This window comes from Plecotus auritus, assembly GCF_963455305.1.
Source record: "Plecotus auritus genome assembly, chromosome: 1".
NCBI classification, from domain to species: domain Eukaryota; kingdom Metazoa; phylum Chordata; class Mammalia; order Chiroptera; family Vespertilionidae; genus Plecotus; species Plecotus auritus.
The window spans coordinates 144,882,967-144,903,311 of record NC_137770.1 but is presented as its reverse complement, the minus strand read 5'-3'; the positions used below and the strand labels follow the sequence as shown (position 1 = coordinate 144,903,311).

The 20,345-nt window shown below is 41.3% G+C and overlaps 1 protein-coding gene across 1 annotated transcript in view; it reads right to left on the bottom strand.

The window, feature by feature from the left end:
• NEBL (nebulette) overlaps positions 1 to 20,345 on the bottom strand; it is a 396,867-nt gene that overhangs the window by 231,777 nt on the left and 144,745 nt on the right. Inside the window, exon 3 of the mRNA XM_080675011.1 lies at positions 15,443 to 15,527. Within this exon, the coding sequence (XP_080531137.1) occupies positions 15,443 to 15,527 (85 nt within the window). The remainder of the gene's footprint in view (positions 1 to 15,442; positions 15,528 to 20,345) is intronic.

Below are 20,345 nucleotides of genomic sequence, written 5' to 3'. Positions count from 1 at the left end.
GGGTTGCAAGAGGGCACAGGCCAGGCTGAGGGACCCTGCCGGTGCACGATCGGGACCAGGGAGGGATGTGGGAGTTGGCCAGCTGGGGAGGAACCATGGGAGGGCTCCAGGCCATGTCCGGCCCATCTCGCTCAGTCCCGATCAGCCAGACCCCAGCAGCAAGCTAACCCACAGGTTGGAGCATCTGCCCCCTGGTGGTCAGTGCACATCATAGCCAGTGGTTGAGCAGCCTTAGTATATCATTAGCATATTATGCTTTGATTGGGTGAATGGACGACCAGACACTTGGCATATTAGGCTTTTATTATATAGGAAGTAAACTTCTAAAATCATAAACTTACAGAAAATTAAAGATTCAAAAAACAGTTTATTGGGTTCGCTTCCCACCACAAACCATTGTTTCCCTTCTAATTTATAGTGTCTCAGATTAAACCCATGATGAGTTTAATAGCTTCCCAAATATTTTACTATATGTCTTAATTTGTTTTCCAAGTTAACCCTAGTACCCAGTTTTCTCCAAAAGTAGCTCTAAGTTTTGCCTGTCTAATTTCATAGTCACTACCCTGATCTAGACTCCTAACTTTCTCATACTGGACTTCTTTAATTGCTCCAACTTTCTTTGCAATTCATAAGATCCCTAAAGGACTGCATCATGTGTTTCTAGAGCAGGGGTGGGCAAACTTTTTGACTCGAGGGCCACAGTGGGTTCTTAAACTGGACCGGAGGGCCGGAACAAAAGCATGGATGGAGTGTTTGTGTGAAATAATATAAATTCAAAGTAAAGGAGCGGAGGGGAGAGCAAGAGAACCCTCCGCTCTTTCGGCTCTGCGGGCTGGATAGAACAGCCGAACGGGCTGGATCCGGCCCGCGGGCCGTAGTTTGCCCACGGCTGTTCTAGAGCTTCTCCCACCCTCCAGAGCACAACTCGCCTGATGACCATCTACTCGCCATCCAGCTGACATCTCCTGGGTGGAAACAGTTTTATAGGTTACACTCAGGCCTTCCTCATGTCTAGTTCCTGTTCAACTGCTTCTCTGCCAACTAAAGTCCCTGCTCTCCACCACCTCCCCGGCCCACAATCAGGCCTTTTATACTGGTTTCCTACGATTTGTTAAAAGGGCCTTTTGTTATGGAATCATGTCATAACTTGAACATTTGAACTTCTTTCTGAACCAGATTACTCTTCAAAGACAGAAACCAGGACTTTTCCTTCTGTATCCCTCATGGTTTCTAATCCACAGCTTTGAAACTAACTCGACTCAATCGATGATTATTGATTGAGAGATGATGTCATGGGTTTCTTGCATTGACTTGGGTTGTATATATCCTGCTGTGGAGATAAAAGGTTCTCACACCTGGCCTTTCTAACCAGAATAGTGCTAAGGTTGTTGTCTACACAGGCACAGTCTCATGAGGGATGTGGAAAAAGTCACATAATGCCACTTTTCACATGAATTAGCCTTTGCTTCAATTATTTTGATATTTTAGATAAAAGGGTGGGGAAAATGTGTGTAAAGGGGATAAATCTTAGATATCTGAAAAATACTTTCAGTTCTTATCTTTATTATAGATATTTACAAATAAACCAAAAGTAGTCCCAAGATTCAAAAAAAAAAAAGACAGCATCTGTGCAAACTCCAGTTTAACTTCTACAGTTACCAAAAATGCATTATAACCTGAATTTGTTCTTATATGTGTGTATATAAATACATGTATATACTGACTCTGCTATGTGAAAGAGATTTTAATGTGACCATCAGACTGTTGATTTTTAAAACCATTCTATCTTTTCCTGACCTACACTGATTTCTTTACATTCTGAATGAAATTGTACGTTTGGCAGTAACAATTTTGTCTGAAAAAGTTTTCTCTTCATATAATCTCCTCTAAAATGTAGATATCATTAATGAACAAACAGATGAAAACAAAAGGCCATTTCAATATTAGGAAACTTTTACTGGAGCATCTTGAGTCAAATATTTAAATGTCTTAAAATGGAATTAAAGTGTTTCTTCTCTTATTTATATTTCCTTGACATGGAGCCTGAGCAATGGTATATATCTTCAGAAGCCTGTCACAGCCACATGGGACTCCAAGTATCCCACCTATAGATGCAGGTCAATCCTACAAAGCAGCAGTATGGGAAATCATTTCAAATTGGCAAAACAGCTAAGCTTTCCACAACCATAAAGGAGTTCAAGATTATGGAAAAGTTTTGGTAAAATTCTGGTGGGGAGGGGGAATTAAAGAGAGGAGGGATGCCAGGAGAGCTCATTATTTGGAATAAACTTTGGTGGAATTGGCTCTCAAATATTTACATGCATAATTACCTGGGGCACTTAGTAAAAGGCAGATTTCTGAGACTTCTCTTAGTGGGTCTGAGGCCATGCCCACATATGAACATTTTCAACATGCTCACCTGGTATCTGGGTGCAGAAAACCACAATTTTGAGATACAATGATCTACAGGAACACCTCACACTTCTTTTTCCTCTAGCATTTCCTAAAAATTCTTTCAGTGCTATCCTCTCTCAAGATCTTTGGGCAAAAGATGAAATTATGGTATAAATTTTTAGGTTGTTTCTAACATGAGCACAGTACCTATGCTCTGCAACCAACAGGTTAATAACAGTCTGAGGGGAAGAAGCTCAAATGCAGCTGTAAATAGTCCCTGACACACACACACAAAGATACACACACAAAGATACACAGAGACACACACACACACACACTCACACACACAAACACAAACACACACACACACAAACATCTTAGTTCTCTGGGTACTCCAGACAGAAAGTAGACACTCAATAATAGAACAATAACTTTGGAGCAATAAGTCACTGGAAATCCATCCTATGTAATAAAGAGATAATATGCAAATTGACCATCACACCCTCGCACAAGATGGCCGCCCCCATGTGGTCACAAGATGGCCGGCAGGGGAGGGCAGTTGTGGGCGATCAGGCCAACAGGGGAGGGCAGTTAGGGATACCAGGCCGGCAGGGGAGAGTAGTTGGGGGCGATCAGGCCAGCAGGGGAGCAGTTAGGTGCCAATCAGGCTGGCAGGGGAGTGGTTAGGGGGCAATCAGGCAGGCAGGCAGGTGAGCAGTTGGGAGCCAGCAGTCCTGGATTGTGAGAGGGATGTCCCAGATTGGAGAGGGTGCAGGCTGGGCTGAGGGACACAGCCCCAGTGCACAAATTTCATGCACTGGGCCTCTAGTCTAATATAATAAGTCAGCAAGGAGATCCAGGCTGGCCAAACTGAACTGAAAAACTCTAGTGTTACTGACTATAAAAGAAGTAAAACAGGAAAGCTTTAACTACATGTATATAAGCAAATATGTTTCTAAATTATTTTATTTCTTTTTACAACTCACTGAGATATATATATATGTATATATATATGTATATATATGATTTTATAGAAATACATCAATGCCATCATATATATGGTTTTTTAAAATTATTGCAATCTTCTTTCACCTTTATTTTTTCTACTCATGGATAAAGCCCCCAGAACCAATGTTAACAGCCTAGTATATATTAGTCCATATTTATCTCCCTATACATATAATCCTAATCAGACATATGTCCATACAGACATTGATATGCACATGCATGCACACAGGGAGGGTTTTGTAATTTATATGCCATTCTGTATCTGTGTTTCTCACTGAATAATCCCTCATAGACATCCAAGGTATCTGGTATACCTCTATTCATTCTTTTTAGTGGCTGCATAATATTCTATGGTATAAATTATCATAATTCATTCTACTAATACCTTGTTGGTGGGCTTTCACTCGGTTTCCAGTTTTTTACCACTACAAACAATGCTATCCTAGAGATTCCTGCACATATGCCTTACATGCTGGTGATCTTGTTTCTATAGGAGAGATTTCCAGGAGTAAAACTACTGGGCCAAAGAGTATATGTATTTCTAAGTTTTAAAAGTTGTTGCTAGATTGCTTATTTTTCAGGCAGTAACATTTCACATTCACAAAACAGCTAATATTTTAATCAAGATAAAATAAAATTGTGCTTAGAAGACAAGGAATCTATAATCTTCCAGTGGCCATCCTCCAGTTTCTTCTAGACCTCTATGCCCAGCCAGGTCTTCTGCCCTGTTCCTCTCATGGGCCAGCCTGGCCACTCCCTAAAGCTTGGGACGCTAGATGAATGGTCTTTGTGCTCCCATGGACTCTCTACAATTAGATTTTAACGTTGACATATTTTTGCTTTTGTACCTTTTTCAAAGGAGAGGTTCAATAGTTTTCATCAAATTTCCAAAGGGGTCCATGACCCAAAAAAAGGTTAGGAGTCCCTCTCTGGGATCTGGAGGATAACAAGAGGATTGGGATATTACTGATGACATGATCTGATTTTGCTGATGATAACCCCCCAAGAAGGTGAATTTTATTGAAGAGGTTTTCCTGTGTCCATAAAGCAATCAAAATACAATGCATGCACATTTTTAAGAAGGATCAAGCTCTACAAACAGTTTATGAAAGGGCACAGGTGCAAGCCAGGGGGGTGGGGGGAAGGAAACAACAGAAAGAGTTGTTTTCAAAACCAGCTAAAAGATCATTTCTTCTCCAGTACAATGTTTCTCAATCAATTAGTACTATTTGATCTATGTAAAAAGAAAGGGAGTCATTTTGGGCTTCCGTTCACAGGGATAAACATTTCGGTGGATAATGAGAGGGGATAGCTAAATGGGGTATAGAAAAAAATAACTGTTTACAGAATTTGGAGCATATCTTTTGAGGAGACCCAATAAACACCTACAAGTCAGGGGTCATGTCTCGTGTAGTTGCTCCTTTTCTGCACTGCGGCTGGCTTCTCTCCACACACACCCTCCGCCCAGGAGCAGGCAAGTTTGAGCAAAGGAGGCATTCAGTAGATGGAAATTAAACCAATAAATAATTGAAACAGCTTTCTATAGAAAAAAAATTACAGGAAATACAGTGGGTTCTTAAATAAGATTTCTTTGCTAGTAAAGGTTTGAAATCAGGAATGCCATGATTTTTTTTCATGTGTAATTAATGCCAAGAAAAAATTAGAAAAACATCTGTCCACTTCTAAAGAAACTGTTTAATTCTTCATTCTTGTAAGACTCCTGTTTTTTATAAAATTACCTTCCACTGTTCCTACTTCATTTCATACATTATCACATGATCATCAAAAGGTAAAATATAATCCTGACAATAGTTTAGCATGGTTATTATGTAATAACTATTAAATTATTAAGATATCTAGCCTCTAGTTTAAAATTTAAAACAAAGGACAAAGCCCGGCCAGTGTGGCTCAGGGGTTTAGTGTAAACTTATAAGCCAGGATGTTTCATCACTGATGTTTCTATGTCTCTCTCTCCCTCTCCTTTTCTCTCTGAAATCAATAAAAATATAGTTTTTAAAAACAACAAAAAACAGCCTGAGCTGCTTTGGCTCAGTGGATAGAGTGTTGGCCTGAGGACTGAAGAGTCCTAGGTTCGATTCCAGTCAAGAGCACCTACCCGGGTTGCGGGCTCAACACCCAGTAGGGGGCATGCAGGAGGCAGCCAATCAATGATTCTCTCTCATCATTGATGTTTCTAGCTCTTTCTCCCTCTCCCTCTCTGAAATCAATAAAAATAAATAAAAAGTATTAAAAACAACAAAAAAAAAACAGGACAAAGATGAAAACATATTTAAAAATGTTAAATTAATATATAGAGTGGGGCAAAAGTTGGTTTACAGTTGTATGTGAAAGAGTTTATTCTTGTATTATTAGTATTATTAATTATTGTGCTATTTTCCATACAAACAACTATAAACCTACTTTTGCCCCACCCTGTATTTAATCATTTTGCATAAAAGTACTGTGTTGCTCAGCTGGTATGGCTCAGTAATTGAACATCGACCTATGAACCAGGAGGTCAGGGCACATGCCTGGGTTTCAGGCTTGATCCCCTATGCAGGGCATGCAGGAGGCAGCCGATCAATGATTCTCTCTCATCATTGATGTTTCTATCTCTCTCTCCCCATCCTTCCTCTCTGAAATCAATAAAAATATATTCTTAAAAAATTAAAAATAAAAGCACTGTGTGCTTAGGAAGCAAATCTAGCTAAAGATATTTGTTAGATCCCCCTTGAAGATGTTTATAAATTATAGATTCTCTTGAAATAAAAACAATTCCACACAAATAAGAACTCAAGAGTGTCAGTCAAAAGGGGCCCAGAATTTCCTTCCTAGTAAGGATCAAATTTGTGAAATCTAATTTCCAGTTGACCATCATCATGGCCCTTGATTTTACCAAAAATCAAGAGAGAGACAGGATGTGATGAAGGAAGGGAGGGAAATTCTAATTGTTCTCTTTTAACATTTTTAATGAGAAACACTCCATTAAAAAATGTATAATAATATTTTCAGAAGCCCAAGTAGAGATTCCATTTCTGAATACAATACTGTGATTGTTCCAGTGGAAGCTTTTTTAAAGGATGAAGCCAATTAGTCATCTTTCTACATAAAATTTCTTGAGTCAGTTTCCAACTTTACAAGGCCCCTGTAGAATTCCAGTGGGCGGTCCTTCTGAAGTCCGTGGGAGCTACAAAAAAGTTCTGAGATGACATGAAATGATAATTAGGCCAGATAATTTCTGCTCAAAGAAAACACAGGTACTTTAGGAGAGTTGAAACATTCAGTATACCAATAAGGCCAACTGTGTGCTGCTGGCTGCCCTTGAAGTTACTCCCAAGAGGCTTTGTCTGACTCCGATACGATACTGCAAATTTGGTTTTGTTGCCTAGTGCTTTCATGAGGCAATGGTTTCAGAGCAGCTTCCTCCTTTTAAAAAATACATTATTAGGAAATTAAGAGAATTAATTAAGAGTATTAAGAAATAGTCCCCTCCATACCTACTTATTTAATGAAATGGACTTGCTTTGAGTGAGCATCTCTGTGTGAGGAAGCGTAGAGAAGCAGTGAACTGAGCAAGACCACGTTTTATCCTTGAGCAACTCCTCACGTCCATTGAATCAACTCAAGGCTGTAGGCCTCAGCAAAACAAACTGCTTCCAGAAAGGAAAAAGGGGTGGTAAAAAAAAAAATAGTAGCACTGTCCAGACAACAGACCAACTTTGAAAGTACAAGCCCTACCATATAATCAATCAAAGTCATTCAGGAAGGAATTTTTAAAGAACGCATAAAGGAAGTGAAATAAAATAACTAAGACATTTCCTAAAATTATATTAACGTGTAGAGTTATATTCTAGTTACTTTTACATAAATTTGGAAAGCAGACAGTACTAAAGACTAGTTGCTATCAGTGAACCTATATTATGACTATAAGTAGTTTTGTCTTTTGTCCTCTGGTGTAAAATTAGACATAGCTTCAAATGTGAAACTGATTTGCCAATCAACTTTATCAGACCTATGTGACCTCCCCATTAGGACCTTTAGGCAATATCTGAGACTAACCTAGAGAATGGTCAAATGAAATGGCAGGTCCGATTTTGGCAGAAAAGAAAGCATAATAGTTCCTTTTCTTCAAGTTCTTTTATTGTGAACTGCACGTGTGATTGCAGAACATTTTTGTACTACAATCAAGATCATCACAACTAGAAGGCATTTTAGAGATCAGTTAGTTAAAACCCATTATTTTATGCCGGGAAAACATCAGCGGTGCCCAAAGTCACATTTAGTGGCAGAGGCAGGACTAGAACCCAGCTCTCCTGACGGCTGATCTAATGCTATATTTTACCAAATAAAATCAAAGGTTAGCAACTTATTTACCATCTATTGAGATAATATAAATAAGTACATTGTCCTTATTCCTATAACTGCTCTGCTATTTCTCACAAGTCAAAGTGAGAGGGGCTAAATTTAGTCCCAACCATTAACATGACCCCATTCAATGATTTAGACAATCAACTTGGGTAAATTCGGGTTTCCTCCTACTTCCTGGCTCCTCTCCAAGATCGTATCTAAGTGTGTACGAGCAGAGGCAGCTTCAGTGGCCTCAGAGTGCAGGAGGAGGGAAGTCTCAGACCCAGGCCCATTCTCTCCTCTAATCGCTTTGTCCTCGCTGGCATCTCCTTGTCCTCTCCATCACTGGGTGTCCTGCTGGTGTCTGATGCTGAAGATGGTGGCTGGGACCTCATGGTGCATTCTCCCCTGACTGGAAAGAGCCTGGTACCACTTGCTGAATCTTCCCCTCCTTCCTGCTCACTGAGGCCCTACCGCTACTCCCTGCCTGCACACTCCCCAGAGAGCTCCCAACAAGCACCTGGGTACCTCTCCACAAGGTGCACTGGAACTTCGTCACCTTCCATGCCACCTGAGACACTAAAATGCTGGGAAGTGGAACTCAAGTTCTCCCCTGCCCACCTTGCTGTGGGGGCCCCAGGTTCACTGCTGAGGTAGCAGACAGTTCAGAGTCTACCTTGCGGAGTGGTCTTCTCTGCTTCTCACTCTCTCTCCACCTACCTAAAACTTCTCTATCTTCCTTCTCAAAAAAGTTCAGCCAGAAGAGAGAGGGGTAGTCGTACTTCACTCTCTGATTGTTCTGCCTTCTTCCTAAAATTTTATAATCCACCATGGCCAGACCAGTGATAGGCATTACCCTGCATGTGGGACCACATCCCCTCCTTCCCAAAGTGGGGTTCACTCTTCCTTCTCTGGACCCATAGTGTGAGGTAGTATGGCAGAACATAATTAACAGCAAAGAAAGACAAAAAAATACATTAATTTAATATTTTAACACAGTTTCCTCATTGCAGCTCTTATATTCATGACCTCAGAGCCACAATTTTGATGGGCTGGTTATTCGAATGGCTAATTCCAGGACCCAGGGAATAAGAACACACAGGCTGCAGCTTGACAGCCAAGTGCAGTCTACACCCTCCACCAAGGGAGACAGGATGAGCCAGGAAGGCAGAGGACCACTAGGCTGGGACTCTGAGAGCAGACGGAAAGAATACGGGTCACTTCAGACGGTGAGGAGCAGAAGACCAGACCTCTATGGTGAAAGACCCTAAAACCTCAGCCTGACACAGCAAATCAAAACATCTTGGTTATTTTCCTGTCTGACACTACTGGCATGTTTGTCTCCTGCATCATTTCATCCAGAAGGAAACTAGAAAAACAATCTGACTTATGGGGAATGGTGGGGTTAGAGTTAACATCTGCACAGCATGTTATGTTCCCTGAAAGAAACGTGCCCCATCGAGTGAATTAATATTTCTCCTTTGAAGTCCTTATTCACATTCAGCTCTTCCGATATGTGAAACATAATCTCTCATCCTTTTCCCTGCCTCGCAACCTTGAAAAGCATGCTGAAGCTTCTGCTTGTGAACTTTTACCTTACACACATGAGAAAGCGCTTATTGTGGGAAGGGAGAAGCGGTACCGTAGGATCAGAATACAGCATCAGATGGTGAAAAATCAAAAGATGGGAACTATAAAGCCCCCAAAATGAGGTTCAAAGAAAGTGAAAAATTAAAAGGCAAATATAAAAGGCTTCTTGCCTAAGATCAGCAGAATACAAGAATTACCAACAAAAACTCTCGGGAGAGACAGCCTTCCTGTTTAGAAGTCTGAGGTTGTTGGATGAGATAAGGGAAGGGAAGAGGACCGAGCGAAAAGCAGTCAACTAAGACCAGGAAATGGAAACAGAAGATATGCATTTAGAAATGGGATCCGCAGCTGGGCAGGATGCAGCCGAACACTCTCAGATCCCATATGGATCTGTCTGCCGGAAGGCACTCAGACCTCCAACTCCCTGAAAATGTTTTGAAACATAATTAAAATCTACACAGCTTCTCTCTGCACCTCTTGTCACATGTTCAATCTTACCTCCTTTTGTTAATTTATCATCCTCTCCCCACTACACTATAAGTCCTCTGAGAGTGAGGGCTTCATCTGGGTTTGCTCACTATAGCATCCCAGTATCTAGCATAGAATTTGGCACATGATTTGTTGGCAAATAAAATTTGGCATGAAATTTGAATCATACATAGGATGCTTTCCAAAATAGCTCCCCAATCATCTTTGGACAGTAACTAAAGTTCCATAGTCAGGGTTTCGTTGCTCTGAAGGAAGTCAGTCTTCAATGACACCCAATTAAAATGCAGCTGCCATCTGAGAAGACTCTTGCCCTAGCTGGAAGGGAACAGGTTCAAACATTCTCTAGCTGGATGGGAACAGGTTCTGACTAAAAAACATTGGTGGTTGCCCTAGCCCAGTGGTCGGCAAACTCATTAGTCAACAGAGCGGCAAACCACGGCTCGCAAGCCGCATGTAGCTCCTGAGCCGCAGTTTGCCGACCACTGCTCTAGGTAATTATTTAACACCTTACTAGGTGGTTAGATGACAGATAACTGAGAGAAAAACCCTCCTGACGTGGAACTTAGAATAAGGAGCTGCAGAAAGATGCCAAGGACAAGCCACAGAAAGAGAATACATATCACACACTGCCTCCTTGAACTTCCAGAGGTTTATACTAAACATGTGTCTTCATTTCTCCTACAAAGATGTCTAACTATTATGTTCCCCATAAAAAAACCACATTACCTTCTCACACTTCCTACTATCCTGTTTCATATTCCTTCCCTATGAGCCATGTTTTTTATGCCTCTACAGAAATGTGTAAGATTAAAAAAGAGTCAGCACAAATTCAAAATGAAAACTCAAAGGTTCCAGAATGTTTTGTATTCTCTCCATAATCACTTTCAACCTTTCATCTTAGAGCACTCATAAATCACACACACTCCACGCAAGGACACAGTGAGCCCCAAATCTCTATTATTTTCAGGATGACTGCAAACAGCTAAGCCAATCCCATAAACAACTAAGTGGGAAGTAGCTAACATTCCATCTTTGTTTTGAGCAGTGGTTTTCAGAACTCTGCTCTATCTAGGCCCAGGGCTTCCTAAGATGATCAGCCAGGGCCCTGGGCATGGAGGATGAGGAGAAGCAAGGGAGACATGGAGAGCACAGGGGTCTGCTTCCTACTCCAATGACAACAGCCCTATTCTGCTCTCTTTTCTAGAGGGGCTTCCACTCCAAATTCTATTTGAAGAAACATTTCCATAGCTTTAAGAAGTCTGCAGAGCCTGATTCAAAGTACTCAAAACATCTGTGCCTCTTCTTCCAATAAAAGTATGCTACACAGCCTGAAAAAAGAAGCATTTGCTACAACATGATATTAAAATAAGTTAAGAAAATTTCTCTCCTAAGAGGCTTTTCATCTTGCTAAGTTTTTGAAGTTTAGGGATTCCCTAATTTACAAAACATTTGTGTTCCAGAAGTTTAGTTTGTAAGGTAGGGCTTGGAACTCAGGGCACACTTTCCTAGAAAAAAAAATATTTTACTGATCCCAAGGCTAGCAATGAAAGCTTGATGCCCTACAGGCAAAGGATAATGTCACTAATACCACTAGAAGTGGTGTTTTCCTTTTACTCCTTGCTGAATGGGCTCTGTGAACAAGTGGGGGTGCCTAACCACCATTTGTTATTTCTTTGAAGCAGCTCATCCTGTGATGTGTGATGAAAAGGGAGCTAGTGACATGGAAGTGCTTCTCTTCATCTCTCTCTCTCTCTCTCTCTCTCTCTCTTCCCCCCCCCCCCCACCCACCAAGTTCCAAGTCAGTCCACATCCATGGTCAGTGGCTGGCCAAGTGCACATGCAACAGTTGTTTGCAAGCTGGATTGGATAATGCCTGTAAGCCACTGTCAAGCTCCACTTCTTAAAAACTAACTCATAGTTTACTCATTTAGTCTCCAATATTTCATACCATTTTATTAGGACAATCTGGCATCTAATATATTAGAAGATCCCTAAAAAGCTTAAGAAGATCTAACACTTAAAAATGCTAGCAGTGTTTATAACTCAGAGAGGGAAGGGAAGGGAAGGGAAAGGGGAAGGGGGAGGGGGGAGGGGAGGGGAAGAGAGAGGAGGGGAGGGGAAAGGGAAGGGGAAGGGGAGGTTGGACTGAAAATTAACTTTTGTTTTTCTTTCATTTTGGCTCATTTGGGAAGTTAATGAATGGAAAGAAAAAAATTAGCTTTAAGCAAACAATTCTAAAGGATTTCAGAATGTCAAAACTTAAAGTTTATGAATAAATTTGACTCTTTTAGCACCACAAGTTATCAAAATATTAATAGTCAATTTTCCACCCAAACTGTTGAGCTGTTCAGAATTCTTCACATCAAAACTCTAAGAAAATGCTCTGCCACAAAAGCAAATAATTTAATATGTTAAAATTAAATCAATTTTCACTAATGAATATTACCATTAGGACAGATATTAAATAGAAATGCTCTTATGGAAGGGCTTCCATTTCTCAAACAGAATAATAATAAGGAGGAGGAGGAGGAGTTCTTCCTCTGTGTGACTTTTGCACTTTTTGCAAAATTCTACCTTCATAGTCTGCACTATCACACTGCACTGCAATTTTTTGCTTACAGATCTCTTTTTCTAGGTGTCCTCTGAGTAAAGGGACTAGAAGAGTATGGACACTGGCAGCTCACAGAACTAGGTTCTATTCCAAGTTCAACTCCTTAGTGAGTTTGCAAGGGCAAGTTATCTATATTCTCTAAAGGTTGAGTGTTTCATCTAGAGATCATAATAAATACTTGTCTCATAGGGCTGTAGGAGATTAAATGCAATAATATATGTAAAATTATGTGCCCAGAATAGAGCAAGATTGATGGTGAAGATGAAGCCTTTATACCCCCTCCCCAATGCCCACCCCAATTCAACACGTTTTTTTAATTGACGTGAACTTCCCCACACTGTCTGCCTTATGAAGTCCTACATTTCTTAGAGGACATGATATTTGAGCAAAATACACTATCATGCCTTTACCTGATCACTCCTTGGAGACCCCATAGTGCTTTGTGAATGCCTCTATTTGCTCTTGTCCCACCAGCCTATCATATTTGTTCATGCTGCCTCTGAAGCTTGCAACTTGCTACATGAGGGAGAATAAAATAAGCCTTTCATAAAACAGTGAGCTACTTTTTAATTTGCAATTCTAGAATCAGGCACAAGGTAAGACACATTAAATGTTTATCCCTGGACCAAGCTGAAGGCACCCATGATCACTAACTGAACCCAAAGGGAGCATGTACATTCCAAAGGAAGGAGACCAGGGACCAGACCAGATCCTTTCTTTTTTTGTTTAAATATGTTTCAGAGAGAGGAAGGGAGAGGGAAAGAGAGAAACATCAATGATGAGAGAGAATCATCAATAGGCTGCCTCCGCACACTCCCTACTAGGGATTGAGCCCACAACCCGGGCATGGGCCCTGACCAGGAATTGAACCGTGACCTCCAGGTTTATGAGTCAATGCTCAAACCCTGAGCCACCCTGGCCCAGCCATACCCAGACCCTTTCCTAACCTTCAAGGCTCCACTCAAATCCCGCCCCAGCATGAAGCACTTATCCTAAGGATACTGTAAATTAAACATAAACACTCTTGGTTGAGGGGTGTAGTCCTGTCTCCTCAAACACCCTGTGAGCTCTGTGAAAGAGGATTAACTAATTATAAATTATTTCACACAGAACAAGGATATAAACAGACAGGAAACAAATATTTGATTGCTTAATCTAGTACTGCTTTCCAATGTGCTCAAAGTACTGCTGCAGAATTATCTAACTAATCCTCACTTGCTGAGAAGGAAGGCATATTGGATCTGCAAAGACTGCAGCCAAGTTCTGACACCCTCCGCGGTGTGAATGAGCAAAAGGTGTTCCTGCCCACTCTCAACGGTGCCTCTCTTTGGCCAGCTCTCAATTTTTTGAACTAATGGCTTAGCACACAAAAATTTGCATTTTACACAAATCAAAAACGAATGGCCAACCAAATCTTGGTGGCATTGTTAACCAACAGTAAACTCTATTTTGAGTTACAGTTCCTCTAATTAAATGGACTGTGAAGTGGTCCCAAGTCTCCCGGAAAGAGGATGATGGGATCTACTATCTCCCTTCTGACAAACCTGCATGGAAATAATTAAATCCGGTGCAACTGAGAGCTAACTATTCTCATTAAGAATAGCTACAGCCTGACGTTTTCAAAGAGTACTAGCTAGACACCTCTTTCCTTCACACATTCTTCTCTTCTCCCTTTTTCATAGCAAGGATTTTCAGGGATAATAATAATAATAAGCCTCCACACTCATATATTTTTTAACTCTTCAAAATGCTTTCATACCTATTTGATATTTGCAGTTACCCTCAAGACAGTTAGAGAAGATAAGATAGATCATCTCATTTTACATTAGCACAAAGGATCAGAGTGGCTGGTCCAAGGTCCCCACCAATGAACAGCAGCAGGGGGATCACATCCCAACCCTTCCTCCCCATCCTTGGTGTCATTTCACCACAGGCATGCCTCCGACATACTGCAGGTTCGGTTCCAGACCACAGCATTAAAGCAAAGGTAGCCATAAAGCAAGTCAGGTTACATTTTTTGTTTCCTGGTGCATATAAAAATTCTTTATACTCTACTGTAGTCTATTAAGTGTGCAATAATATTATGTCTAAAAAAACAATGTACATAACTTAATTAAAACTATTTATTGCTAAAAAGTGCTAACAATCATCTGAGCCTTTGAAGAGTCATATTCTTTTTTGCTGGTAGAGGGTTTTACATTTAATTTATTTTTTAAAAACACACAACAACACAATATCTGCAAAGCGCAATAACAAAGTGCAATAAAATGAAGTGTGCCTGTACACTGATGACCAATAGGGTTCAGTGTTGTTCCTCAGAACCTTCCTACACCATGGCTGGCAAGACCTGCAGCAAGAAACTACACCTAAGGAGAGCGCACTGGGTTTCTTAAGAAAAGACGAGGCGTCCCTGCAAAAAACACTGCCATTCAAATCCCTGGTCTTAACCAATGTGTTTCGCCATATTGAAGGCAGGTTTCCAACCAAAATGGTTGACTGGGAGCCAAATGTGGTGTTCTAAACTTTGTTCATGCTGTCAGTGTGACATATGAAAGAAATATGAATAAAGTGACAAGATGAAAACAAAGCTAGTGACTGGTGTGAGCCACACAGACAGGGTGTTAGTCCCGCATGCACTGCAACTGGGTCAAGTTAACACCTCTTTTCCCCCTGCATATGTGGTGTGGGAAAGCTATTCATAAGATGTTTTTAAATATTTAGGACCAAATAAATCAATATTGTTGGGAAACACTAGCTCTGACCAGAACTCGTTTACTCACCCTAGTCCCATGTGAATAACACAACCAACAATGTCAGGATGATCCAAGACCAGGATGCAACAGATGTTCAGCAGTTCCGCTCAGAATGCCCACCCAGGCCTGCTTTCAGCTCCATACTGGCCAGAGACCCGGCGTGAACAGTACGATGACAAGAGCTCCAAAGAGTGACTTTGTGAATAGTATTTAGTACCAATGTAACAAAAATGGGCCTTCTAGACATTACCTGACTCTGCAATTCACTTTGCTGCTTCAGGCGGAGATTTTCAGGTGTATCTGCCACAGTAGTGAAGGACTGCTTCGGGTAGTGTCTGTGGAGAAATTTTTTTAAAGAACATAATTAAAATACTATGATACAAAACAATGCTTTTCACACCAAATGTTTTATTCTTCCCTCTGTCCCAATGGAAAGAGGTGTCTTTCCTCTTAGCTAAGGTCATCTCTGTATAATTATTCTGGATCCCACACCCTCCTCCATTCTCAGGACCCTCTATCACCCATTTATTCCTACTATCTCCCCAAATTTCAGCCTCAGCTTCTCTATGCTTTTAACTACTTGCCATTGGCATCCAGGTATGCTCAAGGCTCTCCTAGCTTTTACTGTCCCTCCATCCACCCCAATACCATTCTAGCATGTGATGGCTAGAATCTATTCTCTCCTCCAACCAAACTTCCTTAAAAATAAGCCTAAACTCACTGTCCCTGCTCATCTCCTCTCCATCTCTTTCCCCAATTCTATGCATTCTGGCTTCTAGCTTCTGTTTCCATAAGTTTCTCTGGTCACAGTTACGATGACTTCCTGTGGACACACCCAACAGACATCTTTTGGTCTTCCTCTTGTGTGGCTTTCCCTCCATCTGAATGCCCTTTCTTGATTTCTGTGTTATCACACACTCCTGACCTGGCTTCTCCCCATCTAGCTCTTCCTTCTCTGTCTCCTGTGGGTTTCTTTTTGTTGATCTCATTCATTCCCACAGTTTTGGGCACCTCCTCTCTAAGTGCTAATTACTCCATTCGGATCCAATGGCATTTCCACTTGTGTATATCCCATGCCCACCACAAAATTAGCCAGTCTGAAACGCAACTGTCCATCTTCCCACCCCACCCCAAGTCTTCCCCTGTATTCTCTTTCATTTATTAGTGCCCAACCACCCAAGCCAGAAACCTGAAGTAATCTTGACTCCTCACACATCCTATCCATCAATCACCAAGTCTATGACTTCTATCTCCTAAATATGGCTCAATTACATCAACTTTTCTCCACCTCCATTGCATTTTTTTTCATTATAGGCCACATTTATCTTCAGGTAACTACAACACTTGCCAATCTTGCCCTTCCAATCTGAATTGCCAGAACAAATGTTCTAAAATGTCTATCTGATTACATTATCCCTCTGGGATAATGGCTCCCCACGGATCTAAGAATAAAGCCCAGCATCCTATCTTCCCCCATGATCAGGCCTCTGCAGAATTCTTGCTCATCCCCCATGCTCTGGCCATGGAGTTCACCCTTCTCTTTACCACCTCTGTCCCCATATGCTCTTCCCCTGCCCTGAAACACTTATTCTTCTCCCACCCGCCTACTTGGCAAACTCCTCCTTATCACTTAGGACTCGCCTTAGATGCACTTTCTTCAGGAAGCCTTCCTGGTCTCTCCAACGTGCCTGGAATGTACTTTCTTTCCCATTATAACCTTAGCATATCCATCTGTATGTTCCTGTTGACATGTCTCTGTCTCACAGCACAAGGAGAGTTCTGTGGCAGCAAGAACAGGCTGTCCTGCCTTTTGTCAGAACACACTCAGCACCTACCAAGTGTCTGGCTCATAGTATGACTTCAATAAATATTTATGAAAAGAAGAGAAGAGAGAGGGAAGGAGGAAGAGTAGGGGGAGATGGGGAGATAACAATCAGCCAAAACCTGAGAGCACAGGTCAGGCTACAGCAAAGCTTCACCATGTTCTATCATATATGTAACATACATGGCTACAGCAAAGCTTCACCGTGTTCTATCATATATGTAACACACACGCAAACATACAGGCCCTCCTGCTGGTGAAGTGAGGGCACTTACTGCCCGCTGTGGGTAAGGACACAACACTGATTCATGGCTGCCTCCCACCCCCACCCCCATCCCCCGCCATGCCCAGCTGGTCCTCAGGATCCCTCAGCTGCTGCGGTTCCATCACCACAAAAGCTGTGGAACTCAAGGCTGTTCTTCAAAGAGGCCCCTCCCTGGTGATGTCCACCCTGTTGTCTCTCAAAAGTCCTCTATGCCTCACTGTTTCAAACTCTGCTCTCCCAGTAGAAGGTTCTTTTCTATCGCCATCTGATATCACATCCCCGTTCCTGGCTTCCTATGAGAAGGTTCATGGAGTAACCGTTTGTCAATGCAAATAAACTCTGAACATCCTACCAAAAGTACACTAGCACTTCTGAAATAAGAATTAGACACATTTTGTAGCCCTGTGGAGTCATATTTGTGGTAGGAAAACATCCATTAATGCCTCATTTTGCCAGTGTTCTTCAGTAATGAAATGTCCCACATAAGTATACTTTCCAGATAACTGAAGTTAAAACCCCATAACTTACTGGAAGCACTTTAACTACTTTCATTAACATCCTTCAAAAAGCTTTACATCATTTTTTCTGCCTTCTTAGAGCGTAAACTAACCCAATTTGAATTTTATAACTCCTCGGGGTCATCTTAATAGTTACGATCATATGGCGATAGAAAGCAGCAGTGCTTTCCGAGTACACAGGGCTGGGACGGCCTGAAGCGTACGTGATCACTGCGCTTCTCTAACTGTGGGACTGTCAAGAGATCACTTCTCACACTCAGCCCTCTGCCGTTCACATCTTCTTTTCTTTTGCTTTCCTTCTTCTAACCCAGACACTAGATAGTCAAGTTTGTTTCAAATGTTGGTAAAAACTAGAGTTACTGACTCAGTGAGGAAGGTAGGAGGCAGGTCTCTCCCTGAAGTCATAGACTCTGTGTCAGCCACACCCTGGGGGCTACTTCTGAATTGTGCTGCACGCATGAAGCTGGACAGACAACGTCGGTATGTTCTGTAACATTTGCAAGTCAATCTCAGAAAGCTGAATGTTACCGGACTTTCAAGTGTAGCAACTGTATATGGCTCCACTTTAAAGCTAAAATAATAGAAGCACTTTTTAAAAAACGCATTCTGTAAAATAAAGTTTCGCAGAGATTTTCAAGGGTCCACGACTGTTTCAATTTAAGAATTTACATATGTCTTTTAACTACTTTAAAGATTGTAATTAAAATCTACTCTCAAACTTGTTACAGCTAGTTTAGCCCACTGAAACCCTGCTGTACTAACTTGTAAGTTAGTCTGGAGGCAGACTTTGGAGGGACAACCTACTCCTGCCATTTGTGTGTAATTAAAAAGTCTGTTTAAATTTTAAACAGAGATGGAAAAGTGAATGGGGAGGCGGAGGGGCTATAATTTGCAACTGCTTTCCGGTGAGTACATGAATTTCCTTCACATCAGGCAAAAATCATTCTATTTTGAGGCTAGGGAAACCTCACTTACCACTCCTCCCTCTCATTTGGAAGTATCATTTCATGAAAATAATCTAATTATTCTCATCATTTGACATTACAATGAGAAAACTGATTGATCTGAACTTACAAAGTACATGCATATAAATAAAACACCACTTTTATATGCTAGATATTGGCATTTAATACTAAGTTCTATTTGGAACGAGGTTTGCACTAAAAAGAAAAATCTGAAAGCTTCTGCTGCCTTTTAGAAGACACTCTGCTGTACTGATGGCCAAAGCAGCAAACTTACTGACCTCCTGAGCAATTCTCCTGACAACTATAAACAGACAGCAATGCTTTGCACGTTTTTCCGATGTTTTTCAATTCTAAAATTCAGTGATTTTGTAATAGTGGGTTCACCCACGTATAACATAACTTCTCTAAAGAGGCAAAACAGAAAGAAATTATTGAAAATTTTGATCTGGGAGAAAGCGTTCAGTTTAGTATCAATAACCAAAATAATAAATGCTGAGGGAAAGAAGGAATTCATATCCGAAACTACTAGGAGTCATGAGCGCTATTAAAACCTGAGGCTTTGGAGATCCAAGTTATCTTCAGAGCTAGCAAAATTCAAGAGAATAAGGTGTTGAAAAAAATGCCTACCGGTCAAGGAAGAGTGGAATGGTCCCATGAATCAGAAACATAAAACTCAGAGTTAAATGTGATTACAGAAATGGCAGCACATACTGCATTAGCTTAAATAATTATAATATCTAGAGAAACCTAATTAATTTTGCCAAACTGGACATATCTGAAAATCCTGGGTTTTTTATCATTATGTCCATGTAGTAATCTCTGCCTAGTTCAACAATATTCCGCTCTAAAGTCATAGTCCCAACCCCTTCTCACTTACTACCTCACCTCAAAAGAAACCCAAACACAGAAATAAACTGAGGTGCCAGTAGTCCCCTATGGGATTGATACTGGTTTATTATTCAACAGAAAAGGAGTAAAAGGATGACCAAAAATATAGGCATGCCTTTTACACAGCTTTGCCAAAAAACTGCATTTAACATTCTCGAAGTCTATTCCCAGCTGGTTGATGGGGGAAGGGACTGGACAAAGGCAGAGTAGATGCATGCCCAGTAGAGGTCTGAGTGACATGGGAATGTAAGTGCCCATCAATCACACCTGGTCACAGGTAATTGGCAGGGATGGGTATGGCCACTGCAAGTGCATGAAACCTGAATATGTAAACTTCTAAACCAGGGGTGGGGAACCTTTTTCTCCCAAGGGCCATTTGTATATTTATAACATCATTCTCGGGCCATACAAAATTATCAACTTAAAAATTAGCCCGCTGTATTTGGTTAAACATTTAATTACCTCACCCCTAATGCCTTGGCAGGGCCAGACCTAATGATTTCCTAGGCTTTATACTGCCGGATGTTCCCCATCCCTGTCTACACAAAGAAGTGAGCTCTCTCTCACCCGCCAGCTCCCCTGGGACTCCTGCTGCAGGGGCTGCGCTCCCTCACCGCCCGCGTGGCACAAGGCCATGCTGGGCTCCACACAGGGACTAATGACTGTAGTCTGGCCTGAAGGCTGAGCCGCACCCA